Below are 18,967 nucleotides of genomic sequence, written 5' to 3' on the forward strand. Positions count from 1 at the left end.
AGGTGTGGCCTAATATGCAAAGGCAGGGGTGCAATTCTAGCAGGAGCTCCTTGACGTATTAGGCCACACACCCCTGATGCAGCCAATCCCCCAAGAGCTTACAAAGCTCTTAGTACAGGGCCTACTGTAAGCTCTTGGAGGATTGGCTACAGCAGGGAGGTGTGGCCTAATATGCAAAGTCAGGGGTGCAATTCCAGCAGGAGCTCCTTTACGTGTTAGGCCACACACCCCTGATGTAGCCAATCCTCCAAGAGCTTACAGGGCTCTTCTTACAAGGCCTACTGTAAGCTCCAGGAGGATTGGCTACATTGGGGGGGGCGTGGCCTAATATGCAGAGGAGCTTCTGCTACAAAAAAGGCTCTGCAAAGAGCTACGGCAACACTGCAAATGTGTAAGTCTTTTACGTCGAGAGTGGACACAGATAACCAAGAGCTCATTCAGCAGACTTGGAGTACCAAACAGAAGCTAGCTGCTTCTCATGGTGTCTGAAGTATGATAGCTTTCCAGTTGTTTTAATATATATATATTTGGGTATTTATAGTCCAGTTTTTTTCTATGACACCCAAGTCCCACTAGGCTTATGCCAGTCTCTTGCTCCTCTTCTCTGCAGGGCTCCCGTCGGATTTCCCACTATCTGCCTTGGGGCTGCAACTCGCTTTGCCTTTTTTTGTGCGGCAAACAGAAACTGGTTTTTAGATGATCTTCTTTGCTGCACAAAAGAGGCGGAGCAAGTTGCAGCCCCGGGGCAGACAGCGTGAAATCCGGCGGAAGGCCTGCGGAGAAGAGGAGAGTGAGAGCGGCGTAAGGCGAGTGGGAAATCGGTCTGAGACTCAAGGCGGATTACATAGTCAACAGGATGGGACGTCCAACGCACAATACAATAAGGTCAGGGCGACAGTAGTCTGAAAACAGACAGAAATCTCCAACAGGATTATAGCAAGGCATCAGCTTTGAAACATGATAACCTTAAATGGTGCAGAAACTGCCTAGTCTGGAGCAGACTTCCAGCAATCCATAGAACAAGCCACAGTTCCTGTCCCTTTGCTTATGCTTTTTCCTGCCCATTTCATCACAAAAGATCTCTGTTTGCCCGTGCCCGAAGCCCCTCTTGAATAATTTCATTTTGCAGAGTTTGCAGAAAGCCAGGAGAGCGGGAGTCTTCCAGATCTCCTCAGGGGTGGGGGCCGCAACGGAGAAGGCCCCGCATGCAAGCGGTTGCCGATTTTGCTCTCTTGCAGAAGGCTTTATGACCGAGTTATTACGGTGGAGCATGGAGGAAAAGACAGTCTCGCAGACACGAGGGCCCAAAGGCCACAAAAGGGCTTTGAATGTGATAGCAAAGAAAAGCTTTAAATTGAGCCCAGCCTGGTGGAGGGGCTGCAGAACGGGAGTGATAGGCACGTGCCACTGAGCTCCGGATAACAGCTGAGCTGCATGTAAGAACCTAGCTGTGGCTGTAAAAGACACCTAATCCTTAGTCCAGAATTTAGTCTTTCTGCCCCCAATTTAATCTTTTATTGTTTTCGTATCATAAAAAGAACTTAGTTTCTGACAGATGCAGACAGAGGGATGAACAGCGGTCATTTCGTAGAAAAAGAGGCGCCGGAGCTCATTAGCATAGCAGATTTGCATATGCCACGCCCCGCTGGCATCACCGGAGGGCGTACTCAATTGTATCAGCTCAGCGTCTGCCTGAAAATGCTTCTTGGATGATCGTTGTCGTAATAAACCTTACTCCCATCATACTTTTAAAATTATTTTTTCCTACGTGGCCCCGTGGCGCAGAGTGGTAAAGCTGCAGTACTGAAGTCGGAGCCCTCTGCTCATGACCTGAGTTCGATCCCAGCGGAAGCTGGGTTTTCAGGTAGCCGGCTCGAGGTTGACTCAGCCTTCCGAGGTCGGTCACATGAGGACTCCGCTTGCTGGGGGGAAATTGTAAATGACTTCGAAAGGCAATGGCAAACCACCCAGTAAAAAGTCTGCTGTGAAAACGTTGTGAAAGCAACGTCACCCCAGAATCGGAAACGACTGGTGCTTGCACAGGGGACCTTTCCTTTACCTTTTTATGTGGCCACAGTGGCATGAGGAAGATTTCCATCCGTCTGCTTTCTACGTTTTGGCTATTTGTAGGGGGAAATATTAGAAAGTTTGTCAAATCTTAGAGTTCAACCAAATTCTCAAAGGAGGTTTGAAGAATGGAGCTCAGAAGCAAGTATTTGGGGCGCGGTGGGTGGAGGGGTAAGAAAGAGCACGATAAAATTTAGAGGTTCCAGAGCTCCTGCCAACAGTGACAAGCTTGCAAGAAGGGACTCTGTGTTGTAATAGCCATGCCTTGAAGTTGGTAAAGGTTGATTCACTTGGGCCGTTTTCCCTGGACGGTTGTGAACAGATTTAAGAGAAGATGATGATGCAGTTGGCCACTGTGTGAGACAGGATGCTGGACTACGTGGACCCTCACTGGTCTGACCCAGCAGGGCTCTTCTGATGTTCTTAGGAAGGCCTCAGCCCCTCTGCCCTGTTGTTGGCCCTCCAGAGAAACTGGTTGGCCACTGTGTGAGACAGGAGGCTGGACTAGATGGACCCTCACTGGTCTGACCCAGCAGGGCTCTTCTGATGTTCTTAGGAAGGCCTCAGCCCCTCTGCCCTGTTGTTGGCCCTCCAGAGAAACTGGTTGGCCACTGTGTGAGACAGGAGGCTGGACTAGATGGACCCTCACTGGTCTGATCCAGCAGGGCTCCTTTGACCAACACACATCATTCAAACAGTTAACACTTAAAAGGGAGAAGGCAGTCCTTTAGGTATTTTGGTTTCAAGCCACATAGTCCTTTGAAGGTCAAGACCATTCCTTTGAATTGTGCCCAGAAACAAATTGGAGTCAAGTAACCTCGACTCCTCGAGTCCGTCCCAGTTCTCTCAGAGCTGTTCCCTCAAGAGTAGTTTCTGTCAGAGCTCTCCCAGCTCCCACCGATCTCACAGGGTGACTGTTGTGGGGAAGGAAAGGGAAAGGAGATTGTAAGCCGCTTTGCCGCTCCAAGCGAAGGGCGGGGTATAAATCCAGTCTCCGCGTCTTCAACCGTCTGAACATTTAGTCACTCGGCAGGTGTAAAAACGTCTATGCTAACGCCTTGCTAACTTGTCTTTCCTGGTGTGCTTCTCTGGGTGATTAACAGCGAGTGAACTAGTCCCTCCTGCAGATCGCAAGCCTTTCTGTCCTTAACCCCATCCTAACCTTGCTTCCTTCCTGCGATTTTTAGGCCTCTGTGCTTGCTCCCCTCTGGTAGCAGTAGATGGCGCAGATCCGGGGGAATGACGTGGCTAGTGAAATCAGTGTGCCAAGTCTTAGCTGTGGCTAAGAATGTAAAAGACACCTAATCCTTAGTCCAGAATTTAGTCTCTCCCCCCCCCCCCCCAATTTAATCTTTTATTGTTTTTGTATCATAAAAAGAACTTAAGTTTCTGACAGATGCAGACAGGGGGATGAACAGCGGTCGTTTCGTAGAAAAAGAGGCGCCAGAGCTCATTAACACAGCTCATTAGCATAGCAGCTTTGCATATGCCACGCCCCGCTGACATCACCGGAAGGCGCACTCAATTGTATCAGCTCAGCGTCTGCCTGAAAATGCTTCTTGAATTATCGTTGTCGTAATAAACCTTGCTCTGCAGACAGCTGTTATCCCCAAGGCTTTTTGTCTAGCAGGAGCTCCTCTGCATCTTAGGCCGCACCCCCCTGACGTAGCCAGTCCTCCTGGAGCATACAGGGCTCTTCTCACAGGGCCTACTGTCAGCTCCATGAGGATTGGCTACATCGGGGCGGGGGGCGTGGCCTCATACGCAAAGGAGCTCCTGCTACAGAAGAAGCCCTTCCCACGCCCACCCCAACATCTCGTAGTGGGAAGTCCCAGGCAGTGCCTCATGCTTCCAACGTGGCAGAAGGAATTAGATAAGAATTCGGGCAAGGACTTGAGTGCAAGTCACGGACCACGAGTTACCATTCCTGATACACAGCTGCTAGAGCCAAGCCCAGATCTAAGGGGGGGTGGGGTGGGCAGAGGGGGGTGCTCGCCCCGGGCGCCCCCAAATGGGGGGCGCCAAATTGGGTATGGAGTCCATTCCATTCTATGGACCCATAAGGTAGAATGGGCCCCTAAGAGGGGGGGCGCCATCTTTTTTAATTTTGCCTCCCCCCAAAAAATATGTAGATCCGGTCCCGGCTGGAGCATTCTAGCTTTTTTGGCTAGAAGCCTTGATCCATATTCCCAGGCGGATGACATTCTCCATATATTGCGTAGAGCACAGAGCTGTAGTTGACTCTTTTGAGGGAAGCGGCTGCAGCCCTCCCCCCCTTGTAGATCACTTCCTTCTTTAACATAACCTGGGGTTGCAGCCTCAGGCGAAATCCATCCGACGTGGTCATTGTTGTATCTTATTTCTCTCTCCCCCCCTCACCGTGCTGTGACACAGATGCAGATATCAAGAGGGACACGGCTCCCTGCAAGAAGTCCTTCCTCTCCTCTGGTTCCAGGTAGGTATCTTCATCCCGAAAGCAAGTTTGGTATAGTGCTTAAGTGTGCAGACTCTTATCTGGGAGAACCGGGTTTGATTCCCCACTCCTCCACTTGCACCTGCTGGAATGGCCTTGGGTCAGTCATAGCTCTGGCAGAGCTGTTTTTGAAAGGGCAGCGTCTGTCAGAGCTCTCCCAGCCCCACCTACCTCACAGGGTGTCTGTCTCCTAAGAACCAGTTTGGTGTAGTGGTTGAGTGCGTGGACTCTTATTTGAGAGAACTGGGTTAGATTCCCCACTCCTCCACTTACAGCTGCTGGAATGGCCTTCAGTTAGTCATAGCTCTCTCAGAGCTTCCACACCTATGGAACCAGCTCCCGGAAGAAGTGCGGGCCCTGCGGAACCTTGACCGGTTCCGCAGGGCCTGCAAGACCATCCCCTTTGATGAAGCTTTCACCGACTAAAAACTGAGAGACTGCTTAAATGATTCTTGTTATCCGCTGTAATAGCACCAAGATGTTAATTTTATTGTTGTATTGTTTTTAGAATTTTTATTAATTGTTAGCTACTGTTAAATCACTGTATAATCTGTTGTATTGACTATGTTGTTAGCCGCCCTGAGCCTGCCTCGGCGGGGAGGGCGGGATATAAATAAAATGTATTATTATTATTATTGAAAGGGCAGCTTCTGTCAGAGCTCTCCCAGCCCCACCTACCTCACAGGGTGTCTGTCTCCTAAGAGCCAGTTTGGTGTAGTGGTTGAGTGCGCGGACTCTTATCTGAGAGAACTGGGTTTGATTCCCCACTCCTCCACTTGCAGCTGCTGGAATGGCCTTCAGTTAGCCATGGCTCTCTCAGAGCTGTCCTTGAAAGGGCAGCTTCTGTCCGAGCTCTCGCAGCCCCTCCTCCTCACAGGGTGTCTGTCTCCTGAGAGCCCGTTTGGTGTAGTGGTTAAGTGCGCGGGTTTGATTTCCCACTCCTCTACATGCACCTGCTGGAGTAACCTTGAGTCAGTCGCAAGTTCTTGCAGAGCTGTTCCTCTCAAGAGAAGTTTCTTTCAGAGCTCTCCCAGCTCCACTGACCTCACAGGGCATCTGTTGTGGGCTTTCTTTCAGTTTGGGGGCTCGTGCCCAAGGTGGCCTTTGGGGAGGGATCAGAAGGGAAACAGAAGCGGGCACCATGTCGGCGTTTTCTTTTCGTATTCTGCGTTGGTATTAACGGCTGCCATTTTATCCGGCAGCTTCCACTCCTTCCTTCACTCCAACTCGGCGGAGGCAGTGGCCATGGGCCTGCTGAAGCAGTTCGAAGGGATGCAGCTTCCGGCAGCCTCGGAGCTGGAGTGGCTCGTCCCGGAGCGGGACGCCCCACAAAAGGTAGGGTTTCTCTAGAGCTGTTCCAGCCAGCGGTCTCCATTATGGTCCTGCCTGCCCTTTGCAGACAAACATTCCCCCTTAAAACAGGCCAAACAAGACAAGAGCACGACCACCTCTTTCTCCTCCTCTGGACCTCTTTCTCCTCCTTTGCTTAAGAACATAAGAGAAGCCATGTTGGATCAGGCCAGTGGCCCCTCCAGTCCAATACTCTGTGCCACATAAGAACATAAGAGAAGCCATGTTGGATCAGGCCAATGGCCCATCCAGTCCAACACTCTGTGTCACATAAGAACATAAGAGAAGCCCTGTTGGATCAGGCCACTGGCCCCTCCAGTCCAACACTCTGTGTCACATAAGAACATAAGAGAAACCATGTTGGATCAGGCCAATTGCCCCTCCAGTCCAACACTCTGTGTCACAGAAGAACATAAGAGAAGCCATGTTGGATCAGGCCAGTGGCCCCTCCAGTCCAACACTCTGTGTCACATAAGAACATAAGAGAAGCCATGTTGAATTAGGCCAGTGGCCCCTCCAGTCCAACACTCTTAGTCACATAAGAACATAAGAGAAGCCATGTTGAATCAGGCCAGTGGCCCATCCAGTCCAACACTCTGCGTCGCATAAGAACATAAGAGAAGCCATGTTAGATCAGGCCAGTGGCCCATCCAGTCCAACACTCTGTGTCACATAAGAACATAAGAGAAGCCATGTTGGATCAGGCCAGTGGCCCCTCCAGTCCAACACTCTGTGTCACATAACATAAGAGAAGCCGTGTTGGTCAGGCCAGTGGCCCATCCAGTCCAACACCCTGTGTCACATAAGAACATAAGTGGAGCCATGTTAGTTCAGGCCAATGGCTCATCCAGTCCAACACTCTGTGTCACATAAGAACATAAGAGAAGCCAAGTTGGATCAGGCCAGTGGCCCATCCAGTCCAACACTCTGTGTCACATAAGAACATAAGTGGAGCCATGTTGGATCAGGCCAATGGCTCATCCAGTCCAACACTCTGTGTCACATAAGAACATAAGAGAAGCCGTGTTGGATCAGGCCAGTGGCCCATCCATTCCTACACTCTGTGTCACACAGTGGCCAAAAAATTATATATATATACACACACATGTATACACACTGTGGCTAACAGCCACTGATGGACCTCTGCTCCATATTTTTATCCAATCCCCTCTTGAAGCTGGCTATTCTTGTAGCCGCCATCACCTCCTGTGACGGAACCGGCTCGATTCTGCCTTCAGACCCAGTTCCGTCAGCTCCCTATTGAGTCGCCAACTCCTGGAGGGAGCTATTTCTCCTCCTGCCCCTTGGGCTTGCTGCCACCACCTGCTCAGTCTAGGGGTTCAGATTGAGAGGAACAGGACTCCCAATCCCCCTCTCCAGCTATGAGGCCAGGCCTCAAGGTCCTCTACCACCCTGTACTTGGGTTTCACAGAGACCTCAGCACTTCTTTGGGGCACCCCTGGAGGATTGGCACCTTCTCCAACTGCATGCCTTCCCCCTTCCCTGGGGCCCCCTTCTTAAAACAGCGTGGTCTAAGCGGTTTGGGGATCTATGTGGTACAGAGATGGACTGCCAGCATTTAAAACAGTAAAAATATTTAATTAAAAGAGAAAAAGATAAGAAAAGAAGAACAAAACAAAAACAGTTGCTTGTAAAAGGTTGCACAGCACAGCACACGCACAGCAAACAGCATGACAAAGAAAAGTTGATTACAAACGCATCCTATTGTCCCTGGCCTAAACTTGCCCTGTCTTGCGGATGACTTACTTGGTCTGACTACCTGGGGGCCTTTTCCTGCGTAAATAGGCCACTTCCCCAGGCAGGAGCTCCCAGGCTCACATCCGTCTCCGTGGAGTGCTAGCTGAGAACTGACTTCTCTTCCTGCCTAACACATGCCAAGAACAAAAGAACTTCCTGCCTCTCTAGGAGACTTTCCCCCTAGAGTTGTTGGTTTGGCTCTGGAAGGGAGGGGGGAGTCAGGGGAAGGCTAGGCCAAAGCCTGCTTAGGAGTTTCATGTTTTCCCCCCCAATGAAGCACCAACATTGACTAAAATGGCGTTTCTCCACACCTCCTTTGGCAGTGAATTCCACATCTAAATCACCCTTTGGGTGAAGAAGTACTTCCTTTTATCCGTTTTAACCTGACTGCTCAGCAATTTCATGGAATACCCACGAGTTCTCGTCTTGTGAGAAAGGGAGAAAAGGACTTCTTCCTCTACTTTCTCCATCCTTGCATAATCTTATAAACCTCTATCATGTCACCCCGCAGTCGACGTTTCTCTAAGCTAAAGAGCCCCAAGCGTTTTAACCTTTCTTCATAGGGAAAGTGTTCCAAACCTTTAATCATTCTAGTTGCCCTTTTCTGAACTTTCTCCAAAGCTATAATATCCTTTTTGAGGTGCGGCGACCAGAACTGCACACAGTACTCCAAATGAGACCGCACCATCTATTTGTACAGGGGCATTATGATACTGGCTGATTTGTTTTCAGTTCCCTTCCCAATAATTCCCAGCATGGCGTTGGCCTTTTTTATTGCAATCGCACACTGTCTTGACATTTTCAGTGAGTTCTCTACCTCGACCTCAAGACCTCTCTCTTGGTCAGTCTCTGCCAGCTCACAACCCCTTGACTTGTATTTGTAGCTGAGATTCTTGTATTCTCCTAGCTGGTAGAGACCTTGCAAAGCCCTGACCAGTAACTCGCTGTTGGTTTTCAGGGCCCCAGGCTGACTCTCAAAAAGCTCCTTAAGCGGCCCAAGTGGTATAAGAAAAGGCAGCTTTCCAAGAAGCTGCAGCTGGTAACGTCCGATGGGTAGTGTGTGTGTTCACCGTGTGCTCTAACAGCCTTTATTAATTGCCCGTCTGGGATGCCAAGGTGTGTTTGTGTGGAGTGTGTGTGTGGTTGCACTCCTTGGATGCAGGGGCTGGGCTCAAAGAAGAACTCTATAAGAAGGGTCGCAGATCTCATGCCAAGCCAACAGTAATTTCGCCATTTCAAGTGGCAGGTTTGATTCCCCCCACTCCTCCACTTGCAGCTGCCGGAATGGCCTTGGGTCAGCCATAGCTCTGGCAGGAGTTGTCCTTGAAAGGGCAACTTCTGTCAGAGCTCTCTCAGCCTCACCCGTCTCACAGGGTGTCTGTTGTGGGGGAGGAAGGTAAAGGAGATTGTGATCCGCTGTTCATCCTTTGGGGGGTGGGCGTTGCTGAAATTTGACATGGCAGGATTGCACAGTAGGTGAGTGGCAGAAGGAAAGACAGGAGTACAGTTGGAAGAGAGGTGTTTCGCACCCCAACGCTCATAGTACGAAGAAGAAGATGTTGGATTTATATCCTGCATTATACTCTGAATCACAGAGTCTCAGAGCGGCTTACAATCTCCTTTATCTCCTTCCCCCCCGCACAGACACACAACGGACACTCTGAGGTGGGTGGGGCTGAGAGAGCTCTTATAGCAGCTGCCCTTGCAAGGACAACTCTGCGAGAGCTATGGCTGAGCCAAGGACATTCCAGCAGGTGCAAGTGGAGGAGTGGGGAATCAAACCCGGTTCTCCCGGATAAGAGTCTGCGCACTTAACCGCTACACCAAACTGACATGAAGTCATATCAGAATAAGTCCGCATGTGATCAATATTGGGTTAAATGTAAACAAAGAAACACATTTGCCTTGGAAGCACAGGAGCTACACAGCATTCCCCGTCCTCCACGTTTCCCGGTTAAGGGGAAAATGCTGTTCAAACCAATTACAAAGATGATCTGACTCCACTGGTAACAAGAGAGAGAACTTTTTACTTGCAAAAATGGAAGCACGTCTTACACGACATATAAATGTAGGCACATCTAACTTAACTTTGAACAGATTAACTTCCAAAAAGGTTTGGAGAGCTAGTTTGGTGTAGCAGTGAAGTGTTCAGACTCTTTATCTGGGAGAATCGGGCTTGATTCCCCACTCCTCCACTTGCACCTACTGGAATGGCCTTGGGTTAGCCAGAGCTCTGGCAGAGGCTGTCCTTGAAAGGGCAGCTGCTGTGAGAGCCTTCTCAGCCTCACCCACCTGCCTCACAGGGTGTCAGTTGTGGTGGGGGGAGAAGATGTAGGAGATTGTAAGCCACTCTGAGACTCTGTCCTTGAAGGGGCAACTTCTAGGAGAGCTCTCTCAGCCTCACCTGCTTCACAGTTTGTCTGTTGTGGGGGAGGAAGGGAAAGGAAATTTTGAGTCACTCTGAGACTCTGTCCTTGAAAGGGCAGCTTCTGAGAGAGCTCTCTCAGCCCACCTGCGTGTTAGGGTGTCTGTTGTGGCGGAGGAGGGGAAAGGAGATTGTAGGCTGCTCTGAGACTATATCTTTGAAAGGGCAGCTGCTGTGAGAGCCCTCTCAGCCCCACTCACCTCACAGGGTGTTCTGTTGTGGGGGGAGAAGATATAGGAGATTGTGAGCCGCTCTGAGTCTCTGATTCAGGGAGAAGGGCGGGGTATAAATCTGCCCCCACCTCACAGGGTGTCTGTTGTAGGGGAGAAGATAGAGGAGATTGTGAGCCGCTCTGAGTCTCTGATTTGGGGAGAAGGGCGGGGTATAAATCTGCCCCAACCTCACAGGGTGTCTGTTGTAGGGGAGAAGATAGAGGAGATTGTGAGCCGCTCTGAGTCTCTGATTTGGGGAGAAGGGCGGGGTATAAATCTGCCCCCACCTCACAGGGTGTCTGTTGTGGGGGGGAGAAGATAGAGGAGATTGTGAGCCGCTCTGAGTCTCTGATTCAGGGAGAAGGGGTGGGGTATAAATCTGCCCCCACCTCACAGGGTGTCTGTTGTAGGGGAGAAGATAGAGGAGATTGTGAGCCGCTCTGAGTCTCTGATTTGGGGAGAAGGGCGGGGTATAAATCTGCTCCCACCTCACAGGGTGTCTGTTGTGGGGGGAGAAGATAGAGGAGATTGTGAGCCGCTCTGAGGCTCTGATTCGGGGAGAAGGGCGGGGTATAAATCTGCCCCCACCTCACAGGGTGTCTGTTGTGTGGGGAGAAGATAGAGGAGATTGTGAGCCGCTCTGAGTCTCTGATTCGGGGAGAAGGGTGGGGTATAAATCTGTCCCCACCTCACAGGGTCTGTTGTGCGGGGAGAAGATATAGGAAATTGTAAGCCGCTCTGAGTCTCTGATTCAGGGAGAAGGGCAGGGTATAAATCTGCAATTCTTCTTCTTCTAATTTGCTACAGCTCCAAGCCCAGGTAAGAGGGAGAATAAGAGGTTCTAAATAAGATTAAAAACAGAAGGCAAGCTAAGGCAAAGAGGCTTAAATCTAACCAATGAGAGTGTGGGGTCTGATACACCCTTGCGAGAGAATTCCCTGAAGCCTTTCCATCCCAGATCCTCTCGAAGGCAGAATTATAATATCCAACAATTGACACCCTGTAGGAGAGCAGAAGGCCTGGAAGTCACCATTTGCGTGTTGGAGGGTTTTTTGGTTTTGTTTTTTGCAGAAACGGAACAGCCGTGTTTACAACTCACTGCGTATTAAAGGCCCATCCAAACCCCATGCCTTTTAAGCACTGCTGAAAGTGACTAATCGCACCAGCTTGAGCCCTCGTAACATGGCTGATGGCCCTCACCAGCTTCCGCTGCTGCTGTTTTCCTCACCCCCCTTGCTCATCAGTTTCGCGCCGGCGCTGTAGATAGGCCTCAGTTGCGTGACCCGCGATTCGGCCCCTCGGCTTCCCAGAAGATGCTCCTCTTCTCCAGTTGCCACAGCTTAAGAGCGATGGCCCCCATTTTGGCCCCGCTGATGGACCTTGCAAATGGTTCTTGGGGTTTTTGGCCACGGGGTGACACAAATTGTTGGATTGGATGGGCTGTTTGGCCCGAGCCAGCATGGCTTCGCTCCTGTTCTTATCCTTGTCAAAAAATGCTTCGTTTATGTCAAAGGGAAGGGTGTTATTTAAAACACGTCACAGAGAACCATCCGGTGGGATCATGTTTTGGCACTGTGGGAATACAAAAAATTGGACGTCAGAGACTCCCAGGGTGCTTTAAAGGTTGGGAAAATTCAGTTAGTCCTTGGATGAGAGAGCAACAAGGAAGACCAGGGTCGCTACACGGAGGCAGGGAGTGGCAAAACCACCTCTCAGTGTCCCTTGCCCATAAAACCCAAGAGCCAGGAGGCAACATCAGGGGAAGGCCTTGGTCTGTATGCCCTAATTGGGCCCTGTGTGACACAGGATGCTGGACTAAATGGACCCTCACTGATCTAATTCAGCAGAGCTTTTCTTACGAAGGCCTCAGCCTCTCTGCCCTGTTGTTGGCCCTCCAGAGGAACTGGGTGGCCACTGTGTGAGGCAGGATGCTGGACTAGAGGGGCCCTCACTGGACTGACCCAGCAGGGGTCTTCTGATGTTCTTAGGAAGGCCTCAGCCTCTCTGCCCTGTTGCAGGCCCTCCAGAGGAATTGGCTGGCCTCTGTGTGAGACAGGAGGCTGGACTAGAAGGACCCTCACTGGTCTGACCCAGCAGGGCTTTTCTGTGCCCTGTTGTTGGCCCCTCCAGAGGAACTGGCTGGCCTCTGTGTGAGGCAGGATGCTGGACTAGATGGACCCTCACTGGTCTGATCCAGCAGGGCTCTTCGGATGTTCTTAGGAAGGCCTCAGCCTCTCTGCCCTGTTGTTGGCCCTCCAGAGGAACAGGTTGGCCCCTGTGTGAGACAGGAGGCTGGACCAGATGGACCCTCACTGGTCTGATCCAACAAGGCTCTTCTGATGTTCTTAGGAAGGCCTCAGCCTCTCTGCCCTGTTGTTGGCCCTCCAGAGGAACAGGTTGGCCCCTGTGTGAGACAGGAGGCTGGACTAGATGGACCCTCACTGGTCTGATCCAGCAGGGCTTTTCTGATGTTCTTAGGAAGGCCTCAGCCTCTCTGCCCTGTTGTTGGCCCTCCAGAGGAACAGGTTGGCCCCTGTGTGAGACAGGAGGCTGGACTAGATGGACCCTCACTGGTCTGATCCAGCAGGGCCCTTCCTATGTTCTTATGAAGGCCTCAGCCTCTCTGCCCTGTTGTTGTCCCTTCAGAGGAACTGGTTGGCCACTTTGTGAGGCAGGATGCTGGACTAGATGGACCCTCACTGGTCTGATCCAACAAGGCTCTTCTGATGTTCTTATGAAGGCCTCAGCCTCTCTGCTCTGTTGCTGGCCCTCCAGAGGAACTGGCTGGCCACTGTGTGAGACAGGAGGCTGGACTAGATGGACCCTCCCTGGTCTGACCCAGCAGGGCTCTTCTGATGTTCTTAGGAAGGCCTCGGCCTCTCTGCCCTGTTGCTGGCCCTCCAGAGGAACTGGTTGGCCTCTGTGTGAGACAGGAGGCTAGACTAGATGGACCCTCACTGGTCTGACCCAGCAGGGCTCTTCTGATGTTCTCATGAAGGCCTCGGCCTCTCTGCCCTGTTGCTGGCCCTCCAGAGGAACTGGTTGGCCACTGTGTGAGGCAGGATGCTGGACTAGATGGGACTCTCACTGGTCTGATCTAGCAGGGCTCATCTGATGTTCTTATGAAGGCCTCGGCCTCTCTGCCCTGTTGTTGGCCCTCCAGAGGAACTGGCTGGCCACTGTGTGAGACAGGATGCTGGACTAGATGGACCCTCACTGGTCTGACCCAGCAGGGCTCTTCTGATGTTCTTCTCAGGGGAAGGCCTCAGCTCTCTGCCCTGTTGTTGTCCCTCCAGAGAACTGGTTGGCCACTGTGTGAGGCAGGATGCTGGACTAGATGGACCCTCAACTGGTCTGATCTAGCAGGCCTCTTCTGATGTTCTTATGAAGGCCTCAGCCTCTCTGCCTGTTGCTGGCCCTCCCAGAGGAACTGGTTGGCCACTGTGTGAGGCAGGATGCTGGACTAGATGGACTCTCACTGGTCTGATCTAGCAGGGCTCATCTGATGTTCTTATGAAGGCCTCGGCCTCTCTGCCCTGTTGTTGGCCCTCCAGAGGAACTGCTGGCCACTGTGTGAGACAGGATGCTGACTAGATGGACCCTCACTGGTCTGACCCAGCAGGGCTCTTCTGATGTTCTTCTCAGGGAAAGGCCTCAGCCTCTCTGCCTGTTGTTGTCCCTCCAGAGGAACTGGGTGGCACTGTGTGAGGAAGGATGCTGGACTAGATGGACCACTGGTCTGATCCAGCAGGGCCCATCTGATGTTATTATGAAAGCCTCAGCCCTTGTGCCCTGTTGTTGGCCCTCCAGAGGAACTGGTTGACACTGGGTGAGACAGGATGCTGGATCAGATGAACCCTCCCTGGTCTGACCCAGCAGGGCCTCTTCTGATGTTCTTATGAAGGCCTCAGCCCCTCTGCCCTGTTGTTGGCCCTCCAGAGAAACTGGTTGGCCACTGTGTGAGACAGGATGGTGGACTCGATGGACCACTGGTCTCATCCTGCAGAGCTCTTCTGATGTTCTTATGAAGGCCTCAACCTCTATGCTCTGTTGTTGGCCCTCCAGAGAAACCAGATAGCCCCTGTGTGAGACAGGATGGTGGACTTGATGGACCCTCACTGGTCTGATCCAGCAGGGCTCTTCTCATGTTCTTATGAAGGCCTCAGCCTGTATGCTCTGTTGTTGGCCCTCCAGAGAAACTGGTTGGCCACTGTGTGAGACAGGATGGTGGACTCGATGGACCACTGGTCTCATCCTGCAGGGCTCTTCTGATGTTCTTATGAAGGCCTCAACCTCTATGCTCTGTTGTTGGCCCTCCAGAGAAACCAGATAGCCACTGTGTGAGACAGGATGGTGGACTTGATGGACCCTCACTGGTCTGATCCAGCAGGGCTCTTCTGATGTTCTTATGAAGCCCTCAACCTCTATGCTCTGTTGTTGGCCCTCCAAAGAAGCCAGATGGCCACTGTGCGAGAGAATGGTGGACTCGATGGACCCTCACTGGTCTGATCCAGCAGGGCTCTTCTGATGTTCTTATGAAGGCCTCGGCCTCTCTGCCTTGTTGTTGTCCCTCCGGAGGAACTGGTCGGCCACTGTGTGAGGCAGGATGCTGGACTAGATGGACCACTGGTCTGATTCAGCAGAGCTTTTTTCATGTTCAGGGAAGAACAGCAGGAATTTCAATTGCAACTGAAGTTGTCATTACACTTATTCTGTATTTTAGTTTTATTACTATCAATAAATGTGCATTCGTATCAAGGTATAAGGGAACAGTTGTCCCCCCCCCGCCCCGTTCCTTTTCTTTGGGGACTTGAGTGGAGCAGAGGCACTCGGGGGGGGGGGGGGAGGATGGGAAAACCGTCCCCACTTTGACCCACACTTGCTGGGTCGAAGGGTACACGTATTGCCTGTGGCTACCGCGGCACTGACTCCTCCTCTTTGTCCTCTCGCAGCTGTTGCCGATCCCAGATTCCGTTCCCATCTCCCCCGACGATGGAGAACATGCCGATATTTACAAACTCCGAATCCGGGTGCGGGGAAACCTGGAATGGGCCCCCCCACGACCGCAGATCATCTTCAACATTCATCCGGCCCCAACGTAAGAAGACCGATGGCTTTTAGCCTGCAGCAGAACGTGTGTGTGTGTGTGTGCGTGCAGGGGTTTTTTTTGAGCAGGAACGCACAGAAATGCAGTTCTAGCGGGTGGGCTTGGTGTCAGGGGGTGTGGCATAATATGCAAATGAGTTTCTGCCGGACCTTTTTTTTAAAAAGGGAAAGCCCATCAGGAACTCATTGGCGTATTAAATCACACCCCCTGACACCGCCATTGTTTCACACGGGGCTTTGTGTGTGTGTGGGGGGGGGGTCCAGCAGGAACTCAGTTGCATATTAGGCCACACCCCCTGACGGCAGGCCAATCGGAACTGTGTTCCTGCTTTAAAAAAGCCCTGTGAAAAACAATGGTGAGATCAGGGGGTGTGCCCCTAATATGCAAATGAGTTCCTGCTGGACTTCTTTTTTTTTATCTTTTTTAGAAAAAGGCGCTGTGAGAAACAATGGTGGTGTCAGGGGGTGTGGCCTAATATGCAAATGAGATTCTGCTGGGATTTTTCTACCAAAAAGCCCTGCGGGAAACAATGGTGGTGTCAGGGGGTGTGGCCTAATATGCAAATGAGATCGTGCTGGGATTTTTTATATTTTTTTTTGTCGAAAAAGCCCTGTGAGAAACAATGGTGACATCGGAGGGTGTTCACTAATGTGCAAATGAGTCCCTGCTGGACTTTTTTGGGTAGAAAACGGCCCTGTGAGAAACAGTGATGTCAGGGGGTGTAGCTTAATATGCAAATGAGATTCTGCTGCAATTTTTCTGCAAAAAAAGCCCTGTGAGAAACAATGGTGGAGTCAGGGGTGTGGCCTAATATGCAAATGAGATCATGCTGGGCTTTTTTTTTTTTTTTTTAAAGAAAAAGCCCTGTGAGAAACAATGGCAGCATCGGGGGGGGGGGGGAGGGTGTCCTAATATGCAACTGAGTTTCTTCTGGGCTTTTTCTACAAAAAAATTGGATTTACAGACATGCTCGAAATGGCTTGTCTCAGGAACAGCAAAAAGGGTTTCAAAGGGAAAAAGAGCTAGATTCAGGTCGCCAGCACCTTAGAGACCAAGCAGCTTTTCAGGGCATAAGCTTCTGAGAGTCAAAGCTGTTCTGTTAAAGGAATAAATGCTGCGAACACCACCCATTCATAAGAACATAAGAAGGTCCCTGCGGGATCAGACCAATACGATCCTATTAAAGTCATATTGCCCTAAAATCCTCTCGTGAGTGTTATACGACCTGTGTGAAGAAATGTTCAGTGTTGGCGGCCATAAGTTTCGTTTGGTTTGTTTGTTTTACCATCCCTGTTTTGTCTCCGGCTAGGCGGAAAGTGGTTGTGGCGAAGCAGAATTACCGCTGCGCAGGCTGTGGGATCAGGACAGACCCCGGTGAGTTCTGTAGACCCTTTTCTCGTGCCTTTGATTTCAGAGGCTTGGCACGGTCCAGATCTTCACAGGCAAGGGTGGTGCTCCGTCTGTGAAGGAACGGGTCCAGAAGGCTTCCTGTTCCTTCAGGTGGGTCCCTGGGAGATGGGGAAATTCGGCACCCATCCCAAGGTTCTGCTCAGGAATGCCGTCCCTTCCACTTGCTCCCCGGGGCTGCCAAAAGCAAGCTGGACAACAGCTGGTGCTAACAGTGTGATGCGTTGGCTAAAAAGGCCAATGCAATTTGGGGCTGTAGCAACAGAAGTATAGCGTCCAGTTCACGTGAAGTGATGGTATCGCTTTACTCTGTCCTGGTTAGACCTCACCTGGAGTATTGTGTTCAATGTTTAGCTAGGAAAAAATCCAATGCATGGTTATAGAATGGGGAAGACTTGTCTTAGCAGTAGTCAGTGCGAAAAGGATCTCGGGGTCTTAGTGGATCATATGCTGAACTTGAGTCAACTTTGTGATGCAGCAGCTAAAAAGGCCAATGCAATTTTGCGCTGTATCAACAGAAGTCTAGTGTCCAGATCACATGAAGTGATGCTATCGCTTTACTCTGCTCTGGTAAGACCTCACCTGGAGTATTGTGTTCAGTTTTGGGCACTACATTTTAAGAAGGATATAGACAAGTTGGAATGGGTCCAGAGGAGGGCAACGAAGATGGTGAGGGGTCTGGAGACCAAGTCCTATGAGGAAAGGTTGAAGGAGCTGGGGATGTTTAGCCTGGAGAGAAGGCGGCTTCAAGTCCTTGAAGGGGTGTCCTATAGAGGATGGGGTGGAATTGTTTTCTGTGGCCCCAGAAGGTAGGACCAGAACCAACGGGTTGAAATTAAATCAAAAGAGTTTCCAGCTCAACATTCGGAAGAACTTCCTGACCGTTAGAGCGGTTCCTCAGTGGAACAGGCTTCCTCGGGAGGTGGTGGGCTCTCCTTCCTTGGAGGTTTTTTAACAGAGGCTAGATGGCCCAGAGGCTAGCAAGGAGGATCCTGTGAATTTAGGGGGAGGTATTTGTGGGTTTCCGGCGTTGTGCAGGGGGTTGGACTAGATGACCCCGGAGGTCCCTTCCAACTCTATGATTCTATGCAGGGCGCTTTTTTGAGCAGGAACACACAGGAGCGCAGTTCCGGCTGGCTTGGTGTCAGGGGATGTGGCCTGAAATGCAGATGAGTTCCTGCTGGGCTTTTTAAACAAAAATATCCCTGATTCTATGAATTAAAAGAGTACACATGTTCTGTACAAGCATTCAGGTTGAGCAAAGGTACAACGAAAAGGTGAGAATGTGCAGTCCTCTTTCCCCGCATTCAGTAGTTATCATAAACAATGTTTAAATAGGCAGGCTAGGGCAGCGGTGTCAAAGTCATTTGTTATGAGGGCCAGATCTGACATAAATGAGACCTTCTTGGGCCGGGCCATTTGTGTATCTATTTAAGATTAGGTAGCAGAGATATAAACTTTTTAAAGGACACAGACAAACATGACGGGGGGCGGGGTATAAATCTGCCCCCACCTCACAGGGTGTCTGTTGTGGGGGGAGAAGATAGAGGAGATTGTGAGCCGCTCGGAGTCTCTGATTCGGGGAGAAGGGCGGGGTATAAATCTGCCCCCACCTCACAGGGTGTCTGTTGTGGGGGGAGAAGATAGAGGAGATTGTGAGCCGCTCGGAGTCTCTGATTCGGGGAGAAGGGCGGGGTATAAATCTGCCCCCACCTCACAGGGTGTCTGTTGTGGGGGGAGAAGATAGAGGAGATTGTGAGCCGCTCGGAGTCTCTGATTCGGGGAGAAGGGCGGCGTATAAATCTGCCCCCACCTCACAGGGTGTCTGTTGTGGGGGGAGAAGATAGAGGAGATTGTAAACCGCTGTGAGTCTCTGATTCAGGGAGAAGGGCGGGGTATAAATCTGCCCCCACCTCACAGGGTGTCTGTTGTGGGGGGAGAAGACATAGGAGATTGTGAGCCGCTCTGAGTCTCTGATTCAGGGAGAAGGGCGGGGTATAAATCTGCCCCCACCTCACAGGGTGTCTGTTGTGGGGGGAGAAGATAGAGGAGATTGTGAGCCGCTCGGAGTCTCTGATTCGGGGAGAAGGGCGGGGTATAAATCTGCCCCCACCTCACAGGGTGTCTGTTGTGGGGGAGAAGATAGAGGAGATTGTGAGCCGCTCGGA

The 18,967-nt window shown here is 51.1% G+C and overlaps 1 protein-coding gene across 2 annotated transcripts in view; it reads left to right on the forward strand.

Moving 5' to 3' along the window:
- RUBCN (rubicon autophagy regulator) overlaps positions 1 to 18,967 on the forward strand; it is a 102,451-nt gene that overhangs the window by 64,925 nt on the left and 18,559 nt on the right. For both annotated transcript variants that reach the window (XM_060242840.1, XM_060242839.1), the window contains 4 exons: positions 4,462 to 4,522; positions 5,743 to 5,875; positions 15,238 to 15,383; positions 16,702 to 16,766. In XM_060242840.1, coding sequence (XP_060098823.1) covers positions 4,462 to 4,522; positions 5,743 to 5,875; positions 15,238 to 15,383; positions 16,702 to 16,766 — 405 coding nt within the window. The remainder of the gene's footprint in view (positions 1 to 4,461; positions 4,523 to 5,742; positions 5,876 to 15,237; positions 15,384 to 16,701; positions 16,767 to 18,967) is intronic.

This window comes from Heteronotia binoei, chromosome 6 (assembly GCF_032191835.1).
Source record: "Heteronotia binoei isolate CCM8104 ecotype False Entrance Well chromosome 6, APGP_CSIRO_Hbin_v1, whole genome shotgun sequence".
NCBI classification, from domain to species: domain Eukaryota; kingdom Metazoa; phylum Chordata; class Lepidosauria; order Squamata; family Gekkonidae; genus Heteronotia; species Heteronotia binoei.